The sequence below is a fragment of the Ambystoma mexicanum genome, chromosome 10, assembly GCF_040938575.1.
Source record: "Ambystoma mexicanum isolate Mex_15411 chromosome 10, UKY_AmexF1_1, whole genome shotgun sequence".
In the NCBI taxonomy this organism is placed as follows: Eukaryota; Metazoa; Chordata; class Amphibia; order Caudata; family Ambystomatidae; genus Ambystoma; species Ambystoma mexicanum.
The window spans coordinates 70,151,114-70,170,778 of NC_090932.1; the positions used below are offsets into that span (position 1 = coordinate 70,151,114).

Below are 19,665 nucleotides of genomic sequence, written 5' to 3' on the forward strand. Positions count from 1 at the left end.
AAGTAATAGCAAAAGCGTGAGAAAGCAAAGGGTGCAAGAGACCAGGGGGGAAAGGGGTGCAAGCGACCCGAAATCTGGAAAATAAGGTATGAGCAACCCAAAGGCTGAAATGGGGAAAGTGCAAGAGGCACGACAAAGAGAGAATGGTGCAAGGGTGCACAACCAAAGGGAAACGTGCCAGAAGAAAGGGATAAAGAAAGTGGTCACGCAAGGAAAGAGTCAAAGCCCGGCGTTTTGGAAAGTTTCTGACACTACCCCATGGAAAGAACTGTGAGAACGGTGCATCCTGACCTGGTGAACTTTTGTTTGATACTAGAGGGGCCTAGACTTTGGGAAGGGAACCCTGAGAGACCGAACAGGAACTGTCTTTTTGTTTAGAACTGGAAGGATAGAAGCTTGGGGAAGAGAAACCTAAGAGACCCAGAGTCATTGTGAAAAGGGCAACCCTTTTCAGTTGAACTATTTTTGGACTGGCAGAACTACACCCCCCCCCCCCCCATCGCATTTGGTTTGAGTGAGGGCAAGCAAAGGTTTGGACACAGATAAACTTTGGTTTTGGACTTAACGGAGATCAATGGCCTTTGGAAGCATCAGTTGAGGGAACAATCCTCTTAGAGTTAGGGCCAGGTAGGCATTGCAGCAACCCCACAAAGTTTTGATAATGTTTTCAAAACTGTTACTTTCGAGTCTGTCTCTCTTGATACCATGACTGTCTCACAGTATGTTTGAGTGATAGAATGAAGTAGTCTATATGACTGTTTGCCCTGTAAATGAGGTATGTCAGGATGAGAATGGGTGTCGGTCCTGAGACTGAATTCTCAGATTTTGCTGGATTTAAAGAATCAAAGTCCGATAGTGTTGGGCATGGAGCTGTTTTTGTGTCGGTTTGAAATTTAAATCTGCTACTCGCTAGTATATTGTAGATACCTCAGTCGACACCTGTTCTTCACTCCTGGCAACTCTCAACATTTCTGGGGAATACTCGTCCTGCGAACAGTGTGTGAAGAAAAGTGAACCTGGAAAGCCAAACATTCTTGTGATGGACTTTTCCCCAGAACTTGTAAATTACAATTTCTATTGTGCTGAAATGCTGCTAGTCCCTAGAACAGGACATCATTTATAACTTTTGGTGTGAAAACCATAAACGCTGCAAACAAAATAAATGCGGATTCGATTATGAAAAGGCTGCTTAAATAAGAGTTTTTCAAACAAGAGGTTGATTAAAAGATGGGACATCCAAATGATTTTATTTTTTTACTAAAGCTATAGAAAACCTGTCCATGCTAACGTATTAAATAGTCTGACTTGGATTCAGAAGTAGGCAATGCATCCACAGTCAGGGTTCTAAGCTCATTTTAATTTCTCTTGCTAGGACACCTGGTCTGGGACTATCCATCCTATGACTTAAAGGCCCGAGATATACGAATTCCTATACTCCCCATCCTCTCAACTCTGAACTGACTGAAGTAGTGACAGACTTGTTCTGCTTGTAATGCTTTACTATGCGAGTGGTTTTACATACCTTGTGTAATTCATACTATTGTGTGAGGGTCATTGAGCTCATGTTTTCCACAGACTGCTGTTCCAGGGCCGTCTGAACACCCTCTGCAATACAATTACACTTTTTGGTACTCCAGACGGACACCAGGGAGGCCCACCAGTTCACAAAGCTATGAACAGAACATCAAACAAGTTGGCTCCTTTGCTTCTGTGAGTACCCTTTCTGTATACTCTTTTGTCCTTTTAGCAAAAGCTGCAGCTTTTGGTAGCATGAGCTTGTCTATATAGCATGGTTTGCTCTTTATACTAAGTGATGTCCCCTTTCCTCCATACATATGGCATGTCCTTCCCGGAGCATGCTGCTTCGGAGCAGTTTGAATTCCAAGTATAGACAAAGCATATGCATTCATGTGTATGTGCTGCACATGTGGCAACTCTCATGTGAATGCTCACCACCCTGACTGTGAGTCCACTATTTCACTTGTAATTAAACGTGCATTTTATTTGGTAACAGTCGGCTCATATGACCTAGGAGAGGGCTGAAGAGGAGTGTCACGCACAGGCTTTTTCTTGCCCTAGACCTATATTCTTGTTTTGTCTATGCATGGACCAAGCCTGTGCGCTTGTGTTGTGCCACTCTTGTCGTTCCCTGGAGTGGGTGTGTGGGTCTGACGTTGGACAGCTCTTACCTTCTCCATTGTTTTGGAAAGCCAAGGAAGGCCTGCAGTAAGGTGGTAGTTGTTGAGGACTGTAGAGATTAGAGTGTTTTCTAAGCAGGGTTGTAACTAGAGTTCTTCAAGGATCTACAACATCTCCTATTGAGTCCCGAAACAGGTTGGGTTAAGATTATGTGCTACTGCTATTGCTGTTGTAATAAACTATGTTCATTCTGTTAATTTGGGATTTGTTAAATCCTTAAAGAACCCACAACGATGCAACAGTTTATTCCTGTTGACCAACATCAGACAATTGTGTTCTTTTAAAGAGTAGGCCTAGATTGTCATTTTCTGAGGTTTTGACATGCACAATTAGTTCTCTTCCTATTAATCCTACCCCATGATTGGAGAACCATGAAATGATTAACAGCCTTTAGACATTTTTTTTTTTTTTTTAACAGGAAAGGGTTTTTACTGTAGTACCATTTTGCTAGAACTGCTCAAGTGGGCTGTGAAAGAAATGGCTCGGGGGCCAACACACTGTAATCCTTAGGAAGCATAAAATACATATTACAGCCAGTTGTACATCACTGAAATTCTGTATCCTGCAGAAATGAAGCCAAAGCCTTTCCCTGGGGATGTCCTACCAGTTGCATAAAACCAAAAAGTTAATATTCGAGTTTACTGACGTTTCATTGCACACATCTTTCCTGCTCCACACAATTGGGTTCTGTCGCAGGCTAAAGGAAGGTGGGGAAACTACAATTCACTTTCTTAGGGAATGGAGGTCTGATTTAAAAGGTAGATGGGCTTCTGCTGGGATTTTAACAGTGAACTTGATAACCGCTTCATTTTATGATGACTGTAGAATAACCCCGACAATGGTTTTGGGTTGTCTGTCAATAATATTGGGTACAAATCCTGTACCTCTTTTGTGGAACTATGGTCCACCTAGCAGGACCATAGGACCTAGCAGGACTGATATGCACCCATGTTATCAGAAGGTAAGTCCTCCCTCCCTGTGTTAGTAACATATGTTTCCTGCTTTCCCATCTTCTTGCTCATTTTCTTTCCTAAGGCATGGATCTGACGGTGGTACAGTATTCCACTCTGAGGACAAGTGTAGATTCTCTGAAACTACAGGGTGATTTGGCAGAGTATAAAAGCGTATTAACATAACATACAAAAATAGATGTGAAAATGTGCTTATTCCCAAATTGACTTGAGTAGAATTAATTGATGGGATCTTATGAGCAACTGCTATGTTAATGCACCTCTTGGATAAGGTGGTTCACCATTGTTTTTGTGTTGCCCACTGTGAGTGTTCAGAAATGTGAGGCGGACAACTTGGTAAAGGTTTTTCATAAAATGCTGTTTTATTAAATAAATGCTTACTGTCCCTACCCTCAAGATTTCCTTGCCTATCAAAATAGACCAAAGGAAACACTCCACCAAAAGGTGGAATCCATCCCTCACACTTGTACATACAACAAACTTCTAAAAGGGGTGTATGGCAATTCAAATACAGTTCTGTTCAACAGAACCTTGTAATTGTTTTTCCTTGTAACCTGGGTAACATCCCCTTTCCCCCAGATTCAAAGCAGGATTTTCACCCAACAGTTCAATGTTAAAGTACCACTCAACAACAAGGTTTTGGTAATAATAATCTTCTTGCTTCAAAAGTCTCTCACTTTGACTTTCCAACAGTTCAAAAGAAATAACTTTGTTGCTTCACTTGTTACAAATGGTTCAACACAACTTCAAGATTTTAACCACACCACAGTACTTTGTCTTTTACATGGTCCACTCCCCTCCCAGGTCTACCACTAACAAGTTCCCTGCCCTGACACACTCACCTGCCAGGACTAAAGCGACTCCTAACGCTACTACAAGTGCATTTGTGGTCAAATGTGCCTCAAGCAACTTTGTAATGTCTTTTGATTTCCAAGTACTTCAGTATTGACTACTTCTTTTGGGAAGACCAGAAACACATTGTTGCTGTTTGTTCCACACTTGTGATTGCCACTTGCAATGCAGGTTTTCTCCCCAATTTATGAATGTATTCTATTAGACGGTCTGCTCTCCTGCCACTCTTGTGTTTCCACTCTTACATCAACCAAATGCTGAAAATGGCTTTCCCTCACACTTGCTCTTCTTGGGTTTTACCAATGTTTGTTTGGATCTTTTCCAATTTATGTATTTTATATTTATTTTGGAATTTGTAAAGTGCACCTAACCCTGGGGCATCAGAGCGCTAATTATTGCCCCCTTTTCACTCTGGCCATAAGGGTCACAATCCGCTTGTTTCTTTATTGCTTTGGTAATGATGATTTTTATTAGCTTGTTTTAGTATTGCTCTTTCTTGGCTTTGGCAGTTTTTCAGCCTGTCATAAGTATAACTGCAATTTTCTTTCCTGCTACCACAGTTCTTAATCTGCCAATTCAGTTTCTCTGTATGAGTTCGGTATTTAAAATGTGTATAATTCTGCCCCTCTAACTTCTTATCAGTTCGGTATTCAAAACTATTGTTTGAGGCTAGCGGGCGATAACAGAACGTTCCGGGGTCACATAACCGTGAACTCGCTGGGTGCTGCATATGCGTCTGCTTGCTCCTCTGCCTCTGTGCCGTCTGCTTCTTTCACTTCGCTTTGCTCTACAACTAGTTCTCTTCAGCGCACGCGCCAGTCGAGAGAGGAGCCTTTCTCGCTCCACAAATGCTCTGGTGCTCGCCTGCCACCAGAGCACGAAATAGACAGTGGAAAGCTTTTCAAACTCGCGCTTCCCGCTGCGCCAGCTCTGCATTCGGGGTCATCAAAAGTGGGAAAGCTTTCCACAACAATGTTTCCTGCTGTGCAGCCTCTGCATACAGTCTCTAAGTTTGGAGACTCTCTCTGGACCATCATCCGCTCTGGCAATAAATTCCTCTGCTGCCACTGCAACATGGAGTCACTAAATACACTCCACCTTCTACTACTCCCAATGGCCTGCACCTGAGGGGGCCCTTTACACTCACCAGAGCCTCTCATGTGTGGGTCCTTAGAATCATTAGACTGCACCTTGCAGTCTAGTGCCGCCACATCCCTCTTCCTCAACCCAGTACTTGGGGCATTGTGGGACTTGAAGTCCACAATGTGCAAATTACATTTTTCTTTCTGCACCTTGTTTTTAAATATACATATTTCACTTCTATTCTCAATTACGTTTTCAGGAGGAAATTTGAAAGGAGTCAATGATTAATTTGGAATGAAAGGAGAGTTGGTCTTTTCAGAACCTAAGATGGTAAGGTTCTGATGTCTACATTTAATGTTGTTTTGTTTGCTACAAGAGTTCTTACTATTATTGATATGGCCAACTTTGAGAGGGAGCTGTACGCCTAATCAATGATTGTAAGCGGGGTGGGAGCGAGGAGATGGACTAAGACATGCTTGGAGGATGAGGGAGTGAAATATGAGAGGTGATGTCATGCCGATGGTGTGTACTTGCTGAGCATGCAATCTACAACATCTCCTTTTTTTGAGAACCTGGGGAAGAGAAAGAGGCAAAATTGGTGTGAGTAGCTGCCATGGTGGCGGTGTAAACGGACAGACATCCAGGATTCGGTGATGGCTTTCACAAAGAGTTTGGGGTGGTGGGAAATCAAAATGATTTGTGAGGATTATTATTATTTTTTTTTTAAATAGCGATTGTGCATTCCAGGGTCAGGTCAACAGGTGGAGCAGAGGATGAGGTGGTAGTATAGTAGATGAAGGGAAGTGGGTAGGATAGATGAGGTTGGAGTGGGAGTGATTGGAGAGAAAAGCGGCCTGAGTGATGTTTGTGTTGTCACTTTCCCCAAGGGGGGCATTTTCCCAGAGGGCTAGGGAGGTGCGGCTGCTACGCAATAGTCCCTTCTAGGGGTGGTTTAATGCGGGACGACCTCATGAGGAGGAACTGCCCCTCTGGGGACAAGGACGATCACCTTGGGTACAGCCCATTGAATGTTCTCGCCCCAACATTCCCTACCCCTTCCCACTGTTCAGAACCACTTTATTGAAAGTCAACCCATGTACTATTGCCACACTGGAGATGATCCTAAAAAAAAGTACTAGGATGAAAAATAACACAGGAAGGTCATTAACTCTGCTTGTACTGGTATGAGGTATGAAGTAGCCCCCAAGGAGGCATAAGGAGTCTGTTATTAACAGAGGCAAAGGACTTTACAATCCTAATGGGAGGAACTCGATCCAATGTATAAAAAAAGAACAAACGGCTATCGAATGGGTCAAGCCTACCCGTGTGAAGAGCGGCCGTGTCAAACCCCGCCGGGTCTACCTGAGGCGGACCAGTGCAAGCGGTCCAAGAGCTGCTGAAGGACCGGAGGGAAGATTATGCCAATGAAGTGCTGTAGATGTCCGCCACGGGTTCTGAAGGAGCAAACCTGTGCAGAAGCCCTTATTAGTGAGGAAAGTCATGGAACAGACGAGAGAATTACTACACAGCTGACGGTGCAATGGCAGTGAACCAGCAGAGCCGCAGAGGAGACCTGAGGTCCCAGGAAGTCCCGGTGACGTTCCACAATCCCACACAAGGTGACTGGAGGTACGGAAGACCCAGAGTGGACATTGGGATGGAAGGGGGGCTAGTTCACGAAGCTCCTTGCATCAGTAGTGGGGATCCCTCTACTGAATATAACCACAGAAGGGTCTGGGACCCGAAAACAGAGTATTAGAGGAAATATTCCTCATCACAGTGGGAAAAGGAGAACCACTGACTGCCAGGGAAGGGTCTGGGAACCATAAGCAGATGCTGAGAGGAAACTGAGCAAGCAAGGACATGTTAGACGCCAGGGGAAGGGAGTCATTCCGCCTGGCCTTGTTCTGAACTGTACCAAGCAATACCAGTAGAAGGGGAGTCCTTCTCCTGGTCCTGAGCTGGGAGTTGTGCTAGAGACGTCTGAGTCATTCCCCCTGCCTGTGCCGGAAACTGTACATCAGGAGAAGGAAGCCCTTCTCGGTTGTGTGAAACCTCCAAGCCATGGGAGGGGAGGCATACCCCCTGCTATTCTTATTGCAAGAGAACATTATTTATGACGCTATCCAGACAACAGGAGAAGGGAGCCATTCTCCTGAAGAAGGAACTTTCTATTGGTTTATCCTTTAGTTGTAGTGCGAGGAATAGAAGTAGGTTGTAACACTGGACGGTGGAGTTTATTTTGACAGACATTCTGACTGACTCTTTAATATTAGTTTTGAGGCAGGGAACCCCCTCATAGAGATGGGTTTTCAGTACTGAAAATTGTCTATAACCACCACCATGTCACCATTGTCAGCTTCCTTCTTCGACACCCTTAAGGTGTGAGAGGAGACTGGGAATGGAAGACTAGGGAAGAGGCGGTAGGGGTAAAGCGGGATAGGGCTCGACCGCCTTTAAATCCCACTATAGTCATATACATTCACCAGGATTTTTGGAATAGAGTGTAGTACAGAGGCGGAAGCGGGAACGGGTGAGGGGTTAAAAAAACAGGCTTTCTGGACAAAAAGTATATTAAAGTTGGCTATTTAAGTTCATAATTTTAGGTTGGCCCATTCAATCATAAATCAATCCGAGATGAAAACTCTTAAATATGCTGGGGACTGCAGATAGGGGATTTTATTAACATTTTAGGTATTTCATGTTACTTGCATTAATACATTTTAGGTATTTGAGTTTGCAGACCTACGTTCGAGAAGCATCAGAGTGCTTTCAAAAATGGGTTTTGGGACTACAGGGAAGGGGGCACAAGTTACAGAAAGGCAGTAATACATTACAAGTAAGCAACAGGAGCAATAATGGGTTCAGGGGTGGCAGTCTGAAGAAAGGTGCTCCACGAAGAGTCTTTAGCTCCTTTCTGAATGGCATTGAGTGCATGTCTAATATTGATGGGTATAAGGTTCCACAGCCTAGGGGCATAGTCTGAGAATGCCTGTTTCCTGCTCTTTTCCTTTCTGCATTTGGCACCTCTAATCTGACCAGGTTCTTGCTGCTCATGGAGTGTTGGCTGTCAGAGATGGTGGCCTTGTTGGCTAGTTAGGAGGGAGAATACAAACTGCTTTGATGGAGCAGGGCTTGAATATAATTAATACTTGTAGGTGCAAACTTTGTAGTTTAGAGTGTGGGCGTAATGTAGTCAAATTTTCACAGGCCTTTCAGAAAGGCTGTGGCATGGAAGACCCTTCTCGTTGGTGCTAAAGTGGAGGGATGGATTGATTTTTTTTTTTTTTTTTGGAATTTGTTAAGCCCACTCAAGTTTGGGATTTTTTTTAAAAGCACAAACCTAATTGATCAACTAAATGCTGTCCAAATGAGGCCAATGCTCCCGATACGGATTTGAGGTGGGAGTATTTAAATCCCTATTTTTAAACTTTGCGAGTAAGTGTGATTTCAAGGGTGTAAACATGAGTGTTCTCCTTCACAAGGGATTAAAACATATGTGACATCCACTGTATGTATATCATTATCATGCGGTCCACATCATGACAGAAAAGCAGAGTTATCTCATAGTTAACAGATAACCCACCGTATGCTGTAGCACAAGCACCCTGTCACAAATGTAACCGATGAGCACGAACACTTGCTCTGCATGCAAAGAATAGGTACAACAGCAGCATATGCTGCTTAATGCTTCACTCGCCCAGAACGGGTCAGCTTGAGTAGGAGCCATTCAGGCTTCCCTCTCACAAACCGAGAAGCCAAATCTGGACAACAGCAATGCAACCTTTCATCATGTAGAACAGGTGGAGTTAATCCATGCAAGGCAAAGCAAGGGTAGAAGATAACCCACGCAGAACAGATAAGGAATGGGTCTCTGCTGTGGGCGCTCCCCTCACATACAAGTGCAACATATTCTTCAAGAGGGCACACTACCTTCCTAATATTGAAAGGGTATGCCATGGGCCTCAGTAGATCATTCTTTCTTCAAATGGAACAGGAATTGTGTGGATCTCAACCGTACAAGATTAGCACAGTAGAGGTTCCACTTGCATAGAGATTAAACTGCATGGGATGGGGCTGTGCAAGCACCCCCAGACTGAACAGGTAAATGGCCCCGAATCAAGCTAGACTTGGATAAAATGGGAACCAGCAGTCAAAATTTCCATCACAAAGAACTTGCCCAGCAGGGGCTAAGTGATCCAAGCTCCACCCACATAGAAATCGGAATAGCATAACCACAGCAGTGGGAGAACTAGTCACATAGAACAGGAACAGTTAATTGCCTCTGCAGTGCAAGCTCCTCACAGATTGACAAAATATAGCTGTGATGGCGACTAGTTACAAATAAGAATCAGAAAAACAAGAACTAGTAGGAAGTAATTCGGCCTTTCAAAAACAAATGATTTGTGTACTGTAAGGAACCTGAGGGTGTCATCACTGCTTTCGCCCTAGAATCGGCCTCCCAGGTGGCCAGGGAAAGGCCATTGCCCTTGGATCCTGACCCTGGGGGTGGATATGCGAGGGGGATCACCTGGGTGGAGGAGAATGGGGGGGTGGGGAGAGGATGTCCTTGGGTGAGACATGGTATCCCCCCATTTTCCCTTTCACAACGAACCATCCATCCCTAAAGACTTTATAGGCCTTTGTCAAAACATACAAGTATTCTACTGGCACAAAGAAGAGACCATCCTCACTTTGTTAATGCAGACACATATGGACCCCAGCCAGGTAGTGAGACGAGGAGGAGGAAAGCCAGAGTAAAGCAGGACTAACACTTTGGTGGTGAGCAGTCTAGTCCTTTTTGGAATAAGCATTAAGGCAGGAGCTTTAAAAGCCAGACTCCAAATGGAAATGGAATCAGCTGTGGGAGAACGCCCATGAACTGCTGGGTGCGGGCAGACCTTTTGTGTTGCAGGAGGAGCACTCGAGACCCGTGGACAAGTGCTGAGTTTATACAGCAGAAAGCAGAGGTACACGACGCTGGAGGCCGGTGGCCAGCCATAGGAAGGAGGCCAGCTTGACTGAGGGAAATTGTTGTGCAAGTCCTGAGTCGCAGAAGAATCCCTACTGGGTGAGCGCAAGCCGCAGAGGACCACTGGAGATGAACGCCAGGTACCACATTGAGAGAAAGGAACCCGTGGTGGTGGACTACATGGGAAGCTGAAGGACTGACCGGTGAGTGCAACCAGAAGGGGGGGGGGGATACTTTGTTGGTAGGCGGACATAGTTATTAAGTAATGGACAGTGATTTGAACAGAAGCACACGTTGCTATTTGAATGAAAGCAAATATAAGGCAATTTGAATACCATACTAAATGAAAGGAAGTTATGAACAACCTTGAGAGGAGTGAAATGAAGATTGTGAATCTTGGAAGTTTGTGAACTGTACTGACCCGATTAACTGCATTATATGAGAAACCAAGCATTGGCAATAGCCAAATTACAATGAACTATATTACCTGAGAAACAAGTGCTAGCAAAGCCAAGAGAGCACAAAGAGTTGTATGATATGAGAAATCCAGCTTTATCCAATGCTAAGAGTTCAAGGAACTGTTATAAAGAAACAAGAATTAGCCAGAGCCAAGGTAACATAAGCAAGTGTAACAAGTGCATGGTAGCCAACCAAGCCACGGTACAGGGTCAGGAGAGTGTGACGCATTTGAATGAAGCAAACCTCTCCATTAAGGAAAAACAGTGGACTGGTGTTAATGGAAAAGCAGTTAAGAGGTAACGTTGCGTTACCTATAATTGGTGGACTGCGTGGTCCGACAACTGCTCCTAGACCGGATGCCCCTGAATGGAAAAGCCACTGAAAACGCCCATAAAGAAACTTGTGTTCTGCAATAACCTTTTACGTGATTTTGAAGTCAAGTGTTTTGAAAGCTTTGGGGAAGGGAATCACTGTGCCTCATAAACTGGTTTCGAACTTTGGGAAGGGGAAGCTGTTTACAAGCCAAGAACTAGAAGGAGCTCTGAACTTTATTTTGAACTCTATTCATTTTTGATGCCGACATCCCTACAATTTGTATGCAATTAGTTGTAAGGGCAAGGACCGGTTTTGGACAGACTGATAATTCCTTTGAACTTTCTGACAGACTAACCTTAGTTTTCTTTAGGTAGAGAAATCCCACCTTCGAATAGGGCAAGTTAGGCATTACTCTATTCCACCTTTTGGAGTTAATAAAACTTTGTTAAATGAACTTGAACCTGTTGCAGAAGGTGATGTTAATATTACAGGTCGATACGTTGTTCAATACGACTTTCATTTTTGGTGCTCATTTAATCTGTTCTGTATACATTTACATTTCTAAGATGCAGGCAAACCTGGCCAATTACACAGTAAAGCAAACAGGACTTGTGTTCTGTTCTTTTAGGTTTGATGATCAAATTGTCAGATGGTGAAAGTCCTCTTTTACTGTAACTAGTTCTACTTAATGGTATGACAGCGTTGTGATACAAGGGTGCAGAGAGACACGCGTTCAATGCTAAAATCTGTATCTAATATCGTAGTCCAATGTTGGCTGGCTGAGGTACCCTTGGATCTTAGAGGTCACTAAACTATCGACTGATATTTGCTTAGAAGTTGAAGTAACTCTGCATGAAGCACTACATAAAGTTAAATACCTATCTGGATTACCACTAAAGCAAGTGACGTTCTATTTAAATTGCAACTGTGACCATTTCATTTTTGGGAGTAATGTACACTCTTTTAATAGTGTACATTAAATTGGAAGAGGGAACCTAATTTGCCTTAGCAAGTGTGTAAATAGTATGTGAAAAGCAACCAGAACATTACTAAACTTGAAAATGGACGGAACACAACTAAAACAGTTGTGTAGCAAAGCTGTCTTGCTTCAAACAAGTAATTACATTTGCGAAGACCCTTCTCGTAGACATTACTATGTATGAACCCACCACATAAATGCATCTAGATGCATTATGCACCAGGAAGCTATCTCAGCGGGTTGAGTGCTCGCTCCGATCTAAGGGATCTGCAAGTTGCAGGTACGAATCCTGAGAAGGCCAACTTGGCCTTTCATCTTTCGGGGGTTGAGAAATGAGTATTGACTTAGGTTTGGTGATAATTATATGTAAATATGTTCCATGTACATCGCTTTGGCAAAAGCCCTACATAAATAATTTATCATCGATGATAAATGCACACAACAGAAGTGTGGCGCGCCTGAAGGACACGAGCATTCGGACGATATTTTGATCATCTGTTTGTTAAAGAATAAAAAGAAGGCCTTTCTTTCCCTACGCCTATTTGGTGTTCCCTACTAGCTAAGGTGCTCGTCAGTCGTGCGTAAATGTCCAAAGGAATCTGTTTGCTGTTCAAAACTAACCTAACTGACCCTACACTATTCTAATCAACTAAGGCCAGGATAATGACTTCCTTCTCCTGGTGGCTGTGCTGTTGCACTTGTGTTCTTCTGTTTCAGAGTTCTGCTAAATATGCAATTTGTAAATAGTCCTTTGTATTAATTTATGTAATTCCTTGAGGGGATTGACAGCCTTTCTCTCCTATTTTGTACCTGTGGTTTTTCTTGCTCTTTTGAAACCCCACCTCTTTCTTAGAGAACTATGTGTTCTGGTATAATTTTTCTTTTTCTGATTCTTTAGGTTTCCAACTAGTTATATTTCACCTTTTCCTCTGCTACTCTTCCTTGCATACAGTTTATCCTTGAGACCCCTCTGGTCTTCACTACATAAGTGTCTCTCCCTTATGTCTGACTTGTTGTTTCTTGTATGTGGGGCGATTTTACCCATTTCCCAGGATAGTAGTAATCCAACTCTACTCTTCTCGCTCTCTGTATTCTCGGCTCTTTCCTATATTGCAGTAAGGCCAAAGTTATCCACTTTTCCACCCCTGCATTATCCGTACTGGAACGAGTTTCTCCAAGTCTATAACGAGTCCCCTTTTGGCTTCAGATTATTCCCATCTCCCGATTACCTTCTGTGTTGTAGGGGACAGTGTCTGGTGCCTGTGGGTGTTTGAAACCTTTTTCTTCCTTCAGTTTGTTTCTTGCTTTGCACTCTGTGATGTTTGCTTTGTACACTTTCCCATCTCCTTCTCAGCTTCTCGATACCCTCAAGGGTATCCGATTCGGAAGTTGCTTTCTCCCTCAGGTGCTGTCTGCGTAGCTTAGAGGGCGCCCAGCTCACCATGACTTCTTCGTGGTCACGCCACCACCAAGTTCTGTGGTCCAGCTTTCCCGGCTTTCTGCTCCTCGTACACACAGGGCTTCCAGCGTTCCTCACTCTAACTCGGATCCGTCCTGAATTTCTTGAGCTCCCCTGTCAATGTCCGCTCTACCGCCTCCAGGTAATTTGCACACAGGGGACTTCCCCTGTCTCTTTCTGCCTTGCGCTCTCATTCTGTCTTTGGTATGTCATCCCTTTTCAATGAACTTGGCTCAGTCCATTGGAGATTTTGATTTAAAGGGACAGTTTCTCCTTCTCTTTGGGAATGGCATACGTTCACTTTATCTTCACTCCAGTTTGTGTATTGGATAGTTCCACGTAGGCCATTGCATGAGGAAGTTCCTCATGGGAATGGGAGCCCTTGTTCCCTAAGTGGGAGTGCATCCCGGTGAAGTTCCACTTGCCTCCTCCCCTAGGGATGGTGTTGTGGAGCAGGCTCATATCCCTAACCTCACAGGGTGTGGGGGGAGAATCCCCTCTTGGGGAGAAGGGACAAATTCCCTCGCTTCGTCACAGGAAGTCTGAAAAATATTTTTATGCAAGCATTCATTAAAAAGCATATTTTATCTGTTAAAAGAATACTCCCCAGTTGTATTAAGTTGTCCATCTTATTACTGCTATGATCCTCCTTCAAGACTAGGAAAATAAATATGCATGCATTATGAAATGCAACATTTCATGAACATGTACAGACATAAAACGTAGCAGAAGTTTAACACAGAATTCCTCCTCTAATTGTGTGCTGTTTTTCACAGACTCAGTATGTGCGGCACAGAGAAACATTTCTGAACTGCTCCTTTGTTGCCTGAAATTTCGAATCAAAAGAGGTGTTTCTATCGTAATTTGCCCTTTGCATTGCACTCTGCTGTCAACTGGTGCGTAAACGGTATGTATAGAAAGATAAAAGGTGTCCTAATTACAAGATTTTAATGCGTAAAAAGCCACAGAACTAAGCTTTTCTGGAGGCCTGAAGGGGTGTACCCAGGCTGTTACATGTAGGAAGCGGCAGTATTCGAGTAGCTGGGATGGGTAGGGGAGCAGGAGGCTAAGGGTCTCCAGAGGTGGAGGAATTGGGTTCAGTGGAGCAATGCGCACGGTGTTCTTTGATTTGGGTTTTTAGGCCCTTTCTGAAATGTAGTATGGAGGGCACCAGTCTTATCTGTGTTGGTAAATTGTTCCAGAGACCGGGAGCATAGCAAGAAAATGCCTGTTTCCAAAGAATCATTTTTTTTCCCCTTCTTTCAGTTGTTTCCAGCCTGGCGATGGTGTGGCTCCTGTCAGTACTGTGGCCTCCAGAGATGGTGAATTTCTCAGCCAAGTCGAGTGCTTTTTTGGTTGTAACTGCTTTGTAGGTGATGCAGGGAGTTTTGAGCATGATTCCTGGTTGAAGGGGTAGCCAGTGTAGCTCCTTGAGGATAAGGGTGATGTGGTTGAATTTTCTTAGTTGAGTGAGACCTGCTGACCTGTTTTCAGAGGGGTCTACGAGGCACCCTGCAACATGGGTATGTTCTGAAGCTCTGGGTAGTGAAGTGCTTGACTTTGTGGCGGAGTTCAAGCTGGTATCATGCGACTTGTGTGTTCTTGGCAATTTATGTTTTGTGTGAGGGGTCATAGCCACAGCGGAAAGTAAAGCAGAGATTTAGCATTGGGTGAAGTTGAGCCATGAATCCGTTGAGCTACACGTCAGTTAGCCAATTCTGGACTCGGGCGTGCTTTGTGAGGTTTTCTCTGAGAACTCATTGGGTCTTTGTAGGGTGAGCTTCAGGCAGGTGTGTAGCATCCAGGCCTGGATGAGAGAGACAGTGCTCGAGTTGATGTATTTTGTTTATGCAGTTGATCTTTGGGTAAAGCTGTGTGTCATCAGTGTATTGTTCCATGTAGAGGTTGAAGATGAATGGAGACCGGAAGTAGCCTGGTAGAACTCTACAGTTTACTGGCTAGCGCATGGATATGTTTGGGCCCATCTGGAGGAGTTGGTCTCATAAGGCGAACCACCGAAGAACTGTTTCTTTAAAGCCCATGTGTGTGGCGCGAATGTTTTGGAGAGCTTCATGGTCAACCATATTTAAGACAGCCGAGAGGTCAGGGACCGATGAGCAGAGGTCCCCTTTGTCCAGGATGGGTGAAGCATATTCGGTAATATTGAGAGGGACCAGTTTTGTGCTGCATAAAATCCCAGTCTTTGGCCTTTAACTCTAGTGACCCAGCAGGAATCCATAGAAATGTCCCTGTCCAGGCCCCGTCCCTGTACTGTTAGTCACTTTCAAAGCAGTTTCAGCTAAGTGGTATTGAGTCAACTATGCATATAGATCAAAACTAGTAAGCAGTTCTGGTTACTGCAGAACAAAGAGCCAGGCAAGTCCAATTCCCTCCGGAGGTGCAGGGTGGATGGCAAACGGGCAACCCCCAAAGGTGTCCCATAAGAAGGGATACACGGCCAGGAGAGAGATCCAGTAACCCTATCACAACATGCAGCTCAGTAGGACTTAACTAAATTAACCCATTGACCACAATTGGGGGTGAAGACTCGCCTGCAAGGATCCTTGAAGTGGATCCTTTACAGGGACCCTGAGGGTAAGCATCGGGAACAACATACCAATACAGGGCCCAGAGGAAATTGTAAGGCGTTGGTTCCCAAAAAGATGGTTCCAATAAGGCAAAACAAAATAGCAAGGACCAATCTCCTTTTACACAGTGAGATGAAGGATCATTTAACCCAGCAACTTGAACCATGAGGCAACAATGGCCAAAAGAATAATCTACCTTGATAGGAGTGGGCCCAATTCAGAGGCAAAGCAGCAACCGAGGCTCTAATATGGTTGGGGAGCCCAGTCAAGGCAGGTTCCTGTGGCTCAAAGGGAAAAGGAGGGCACCACTCGAGCCGAAATGGTCCATCACTTAGACAATGGTGGAGGTGACCAAGGGAGGCCCAGAAGAGCAGGTGAGGTGGAGTGTTTGCGTCCCAGCACCGAGGTGATAGCAGTGCTGTTCAGCAACAAGGTGGGAATCCTTGGCGATAAATAGTGGAAGCAACTGCCCGGACAATGGTCTGAATATGGAAGGCATGGCCCAAGCAGATTAGGCGGGGCATGGGATGTAGGCAGGGCCAAGAAGCGCACCCACTCCTGAACACCCAGACAGGTGCTTATGCCTGGACACAGCATCCATCCACTATGGCCAAACCTAGTCCTGAAAATGTTGTAGAGCACCAAATGGTGAAAAATCCTCCAGCAGGTAAGTTAACCTGCTCACCTTCTGAAAATCGGCAGAATTGAGGACCGAAACCAGGTCTCCCCTATGTATTCCCATATCCACCAATCACATAGCTTTAGGCGGCCAGCCAGGTTGACTCCAAAGATCGCCAAATAAACACGTCCACCGTCACAGGAAGTGTGATGGCCTGCCAAGGGCTGGAAAGTGGTGTAGACCACTATAGAGGGTGCATGGGTGCACCAAGGGCTAATATGTGCACCCGTCCTTTTAGGCCTGCCTTGACATTCCCCTGAATAAAGTGCTAAAACGGTAGATGGTAGGACTTAAACAAACAAAAGATAATTTGCTACCATAAAGGTACAACGCAGTACATGGTCTTCCTCATTGATTAAGCAAAAACGGAATTACAGCTGCCTCCAGCCCACTCTCCAAAACCAAAACTGGGTGATATAATCACCTGTAGGCAAAGATGTGATGTCTAAAAAGCTCACCTGCTCCTGGGGGCCTTATTGGTGACCCAGGACCATATACTCTTCAGGAGTGAAAAGGGGCTGCAGTGGCAGAGTGATTCTTTTGAAGTCCCTATGACCAAAACAATAAGTCGGTGATGCAGAACAAAATAAGGATGGAAAAAGCAAAATGTTTAGGGTTAGCAGAACTCTTGTGAATGGAATTCTGCCAGAAAACCATTATCGAGATTCAGGAAACCTTCTGTGATCATTGATACCTTAAAGGCTAAAGTATTAATGAAATAAAGCACAAGGCAAAATCCCACTTTAAGGGCTGCATCAGTCACACGTGCCCAAGATTTATCCCCCTCACCCTCATCCGCTCGGCTGTTGTTGGCTGGTTGCCCAAGGCAATCGGCATGTCACTGGGTCTTTGGCTTGTGAGTCATTGAAGACCTTTTGGGGTGCAGTGAATTGGAATGCAAAACCACCTCTTTGTGATGTTGATATTTCTGGCAGCGGTTTGGGGAGGATGTTTGGTTTCTAGTTGAAGATAGGGCAATACCGTATTGATTTTTCAACAAGTCTCCACTGTGCAGTAGTTTACTTTTGCAGTTTGTTTTAGGTCTGGTGAATTGGTATAGATTCTGAGAAGATCGTCTTGTGGATGGAAGTGCTAGGTTTTCTTTTTTAAGAACTGTCGTTCATCTTGCCAGTTGTCTTCTATTTAATCAAGTTCATGCTTATTCGGATTTAGAATCCATAAAACACAATCATATCAAATTTACATTTACATCTCCTGAAAGAAGAATACAAGCACCTTACATATCCCCATACAATACAAGCCACATTGCATTATATAAAACTCTGGTTAAAAGCTATCAAAACCATGCTGCTAATTAAAGATAATTAACAATGATCTAAAACCACACATGTATTTAAAATAACTGAACAAATTCAGATCATTTTTGTTATGCTGCATTTACAAATACTGTGTAGCCTTCTGCATGTGTAAGGCTAGCAACTTCCTTACTGCGTCCTTGTTGCCTGCTGGATCCAACAACCTCCGTAAAGGTGCAGGCTACTTTTTTTCTTGGGATACGGTAGCAAGGACAATGGAAAAGAAAATGGACTATAGTTTTCATGTAATCTGCCCCAGAACTGTACAGCACTTGGGTCAGTATAGATGCTGGGGCCCACCTGAATTCTGTGACAACAAATTCAGGTGCAATCTTGTAGCTAATATTCTATCACTAGTCACTGGTATGGTATCAAGATAACAAAAATGGACAACATTATCTGTAACATCCAAATATTCTACGAAGGTGCTCTTGGTGGCTTAAACACCAAGTAGCTCCTCATGTGGGTGAATACAGCTTCTACAGCATTGGATCTTTCATGGATTCACATTCTTAGAATATTCCCTGTCGACAGACTTGGAACCCTCGGTACACTTATAAAGCCGTTTCCCATAGGAAAACTTCCGACACTTCAGTGTCCTATCTAAGTCGTTTTCGGGGCCGCTTACGCATGCCCCACTAAGGCGTAGTGGTATAAATTCCCCGCCCCGCGGCTCCCTTCAGATTTCAACCGTCTCCAAAGTAGTGGGATCACCTCGCGTAGTCTACTATTTTGTCAAAGTTGTGTTGTTGGAGCTTTGTCCTGATGTCTGGGAAAGCGCTGTTCTGCCCGTGCGCTAAGTGCGGGTTGAAGAAAGTGTATGAGGGGGACGGGCATATGGATTGCATATATTGTCTACACCCTCCTCATTCGGCAGACAAGAGCGACATATGTAAAGGCTTTTCCCAAAAGACAGTTAAAGATCGAAGTCGGCGGCTAGTAGCTTGGTTGAGCGATGGAGCGGGGGCATACCCGCCTTCGGAGGTAGGCTCCACACGCAGCATTGTCTCAGCGTCAAAATCTTCAGGGGCCCTGCGCCACTCGACATAATCACGACCGCCGGAGAAAGAGTCAACAAGAAGCCATTCCAAGGAGTCCTCCTCGAAGAAAGCCTCGTCATCCTCATCTTCAGCGAAGAAAGACAGAAAAGAAAGGTCGAAATCCTCCTTGGGCGATCACCATAGATCGACCTCGAGTCGAGAAGCGGAGAAGCGGAGATCAAGTTCAGAAAAGGCGCAAACGCCTCGGGGACCTACACGACCACCATCGTCGTCGACGGCAGTGCAGTCGTTGACCCCTTCTCTACCATTGACACAATTGGTCTCAACTATTCTTGGACCGTAGGTGGTGACGACGATGACGGGGCCGGCTTTAGCCTTGTCGATGGAGATTCCGCAAGAGGCCTGGTGACCTGAAGTATTGGAGACCCTGCTGCAGCAAGAGGCAGCCTTGTCGGTGTCCTCGGGAGATGAGGAGGGTGTGAGAGTAGCTGGCCCTGCAGACCTCGGGTTACGAGGAATTAGCAAGCCTCTCTCCGGGGGAGCCAGCATTCCGGGGTCTACCCCTCTTCTTAATCCGCAGTCAATCTTATCGCAGGAAGTTTTATCCACGTTACAGACTTTGTTGAAGTCATTGGACGAGAGGCTACCTCAAGCAACCCTGGCCAGGTCGGCCATCAACAAACCGGGCCCCTCTCGTCGGCCAACTCTGTCAATCCCCACGACAGTACCAGCGGGTGAGGACCTCTCAGCTGCACGCCACGATGAGGGAGAACTGCTAGATTCAGACTCAGA

At 44.8% G+C, this 19,665-nt stretch overlaps 1 protein-coding gene across 9 annotated transcripts in view; it reads left to right on the forward strand.

Moving 5' to 3' along the window:
• The window catches only part of EIF4E2 (eukaryotic translation initiation factor 4E family member 2), a 265,342-nt gene that overhangs the window by 60,480 nt on the left and 185,197 nt on the right, over positions 1–19,665 (forward strand). For 8 of the 9 annotated variants that reach the window (XR_011275971.1, XM_069617530.1, XM_069617531.1 and 5 more), the window contains exon 3: positions 1,576–1,710. The exons of the other annotated variant lie outside the window; for it this stretch is intronic. Coding sequence is in view for 7 of the 8 variants with exons in the window: in XM_069617530.1 (XP_069473631.1) it covers positions 1,576–1,710 (135 nt within the window). In the remaining variant the exon portion in view is untranslated. The remainder of the gene's footprint in view (positions 1–1,575; positions 1,711–19,665) is intronic. 9 annotated transcript variants of the gene reach the window in all.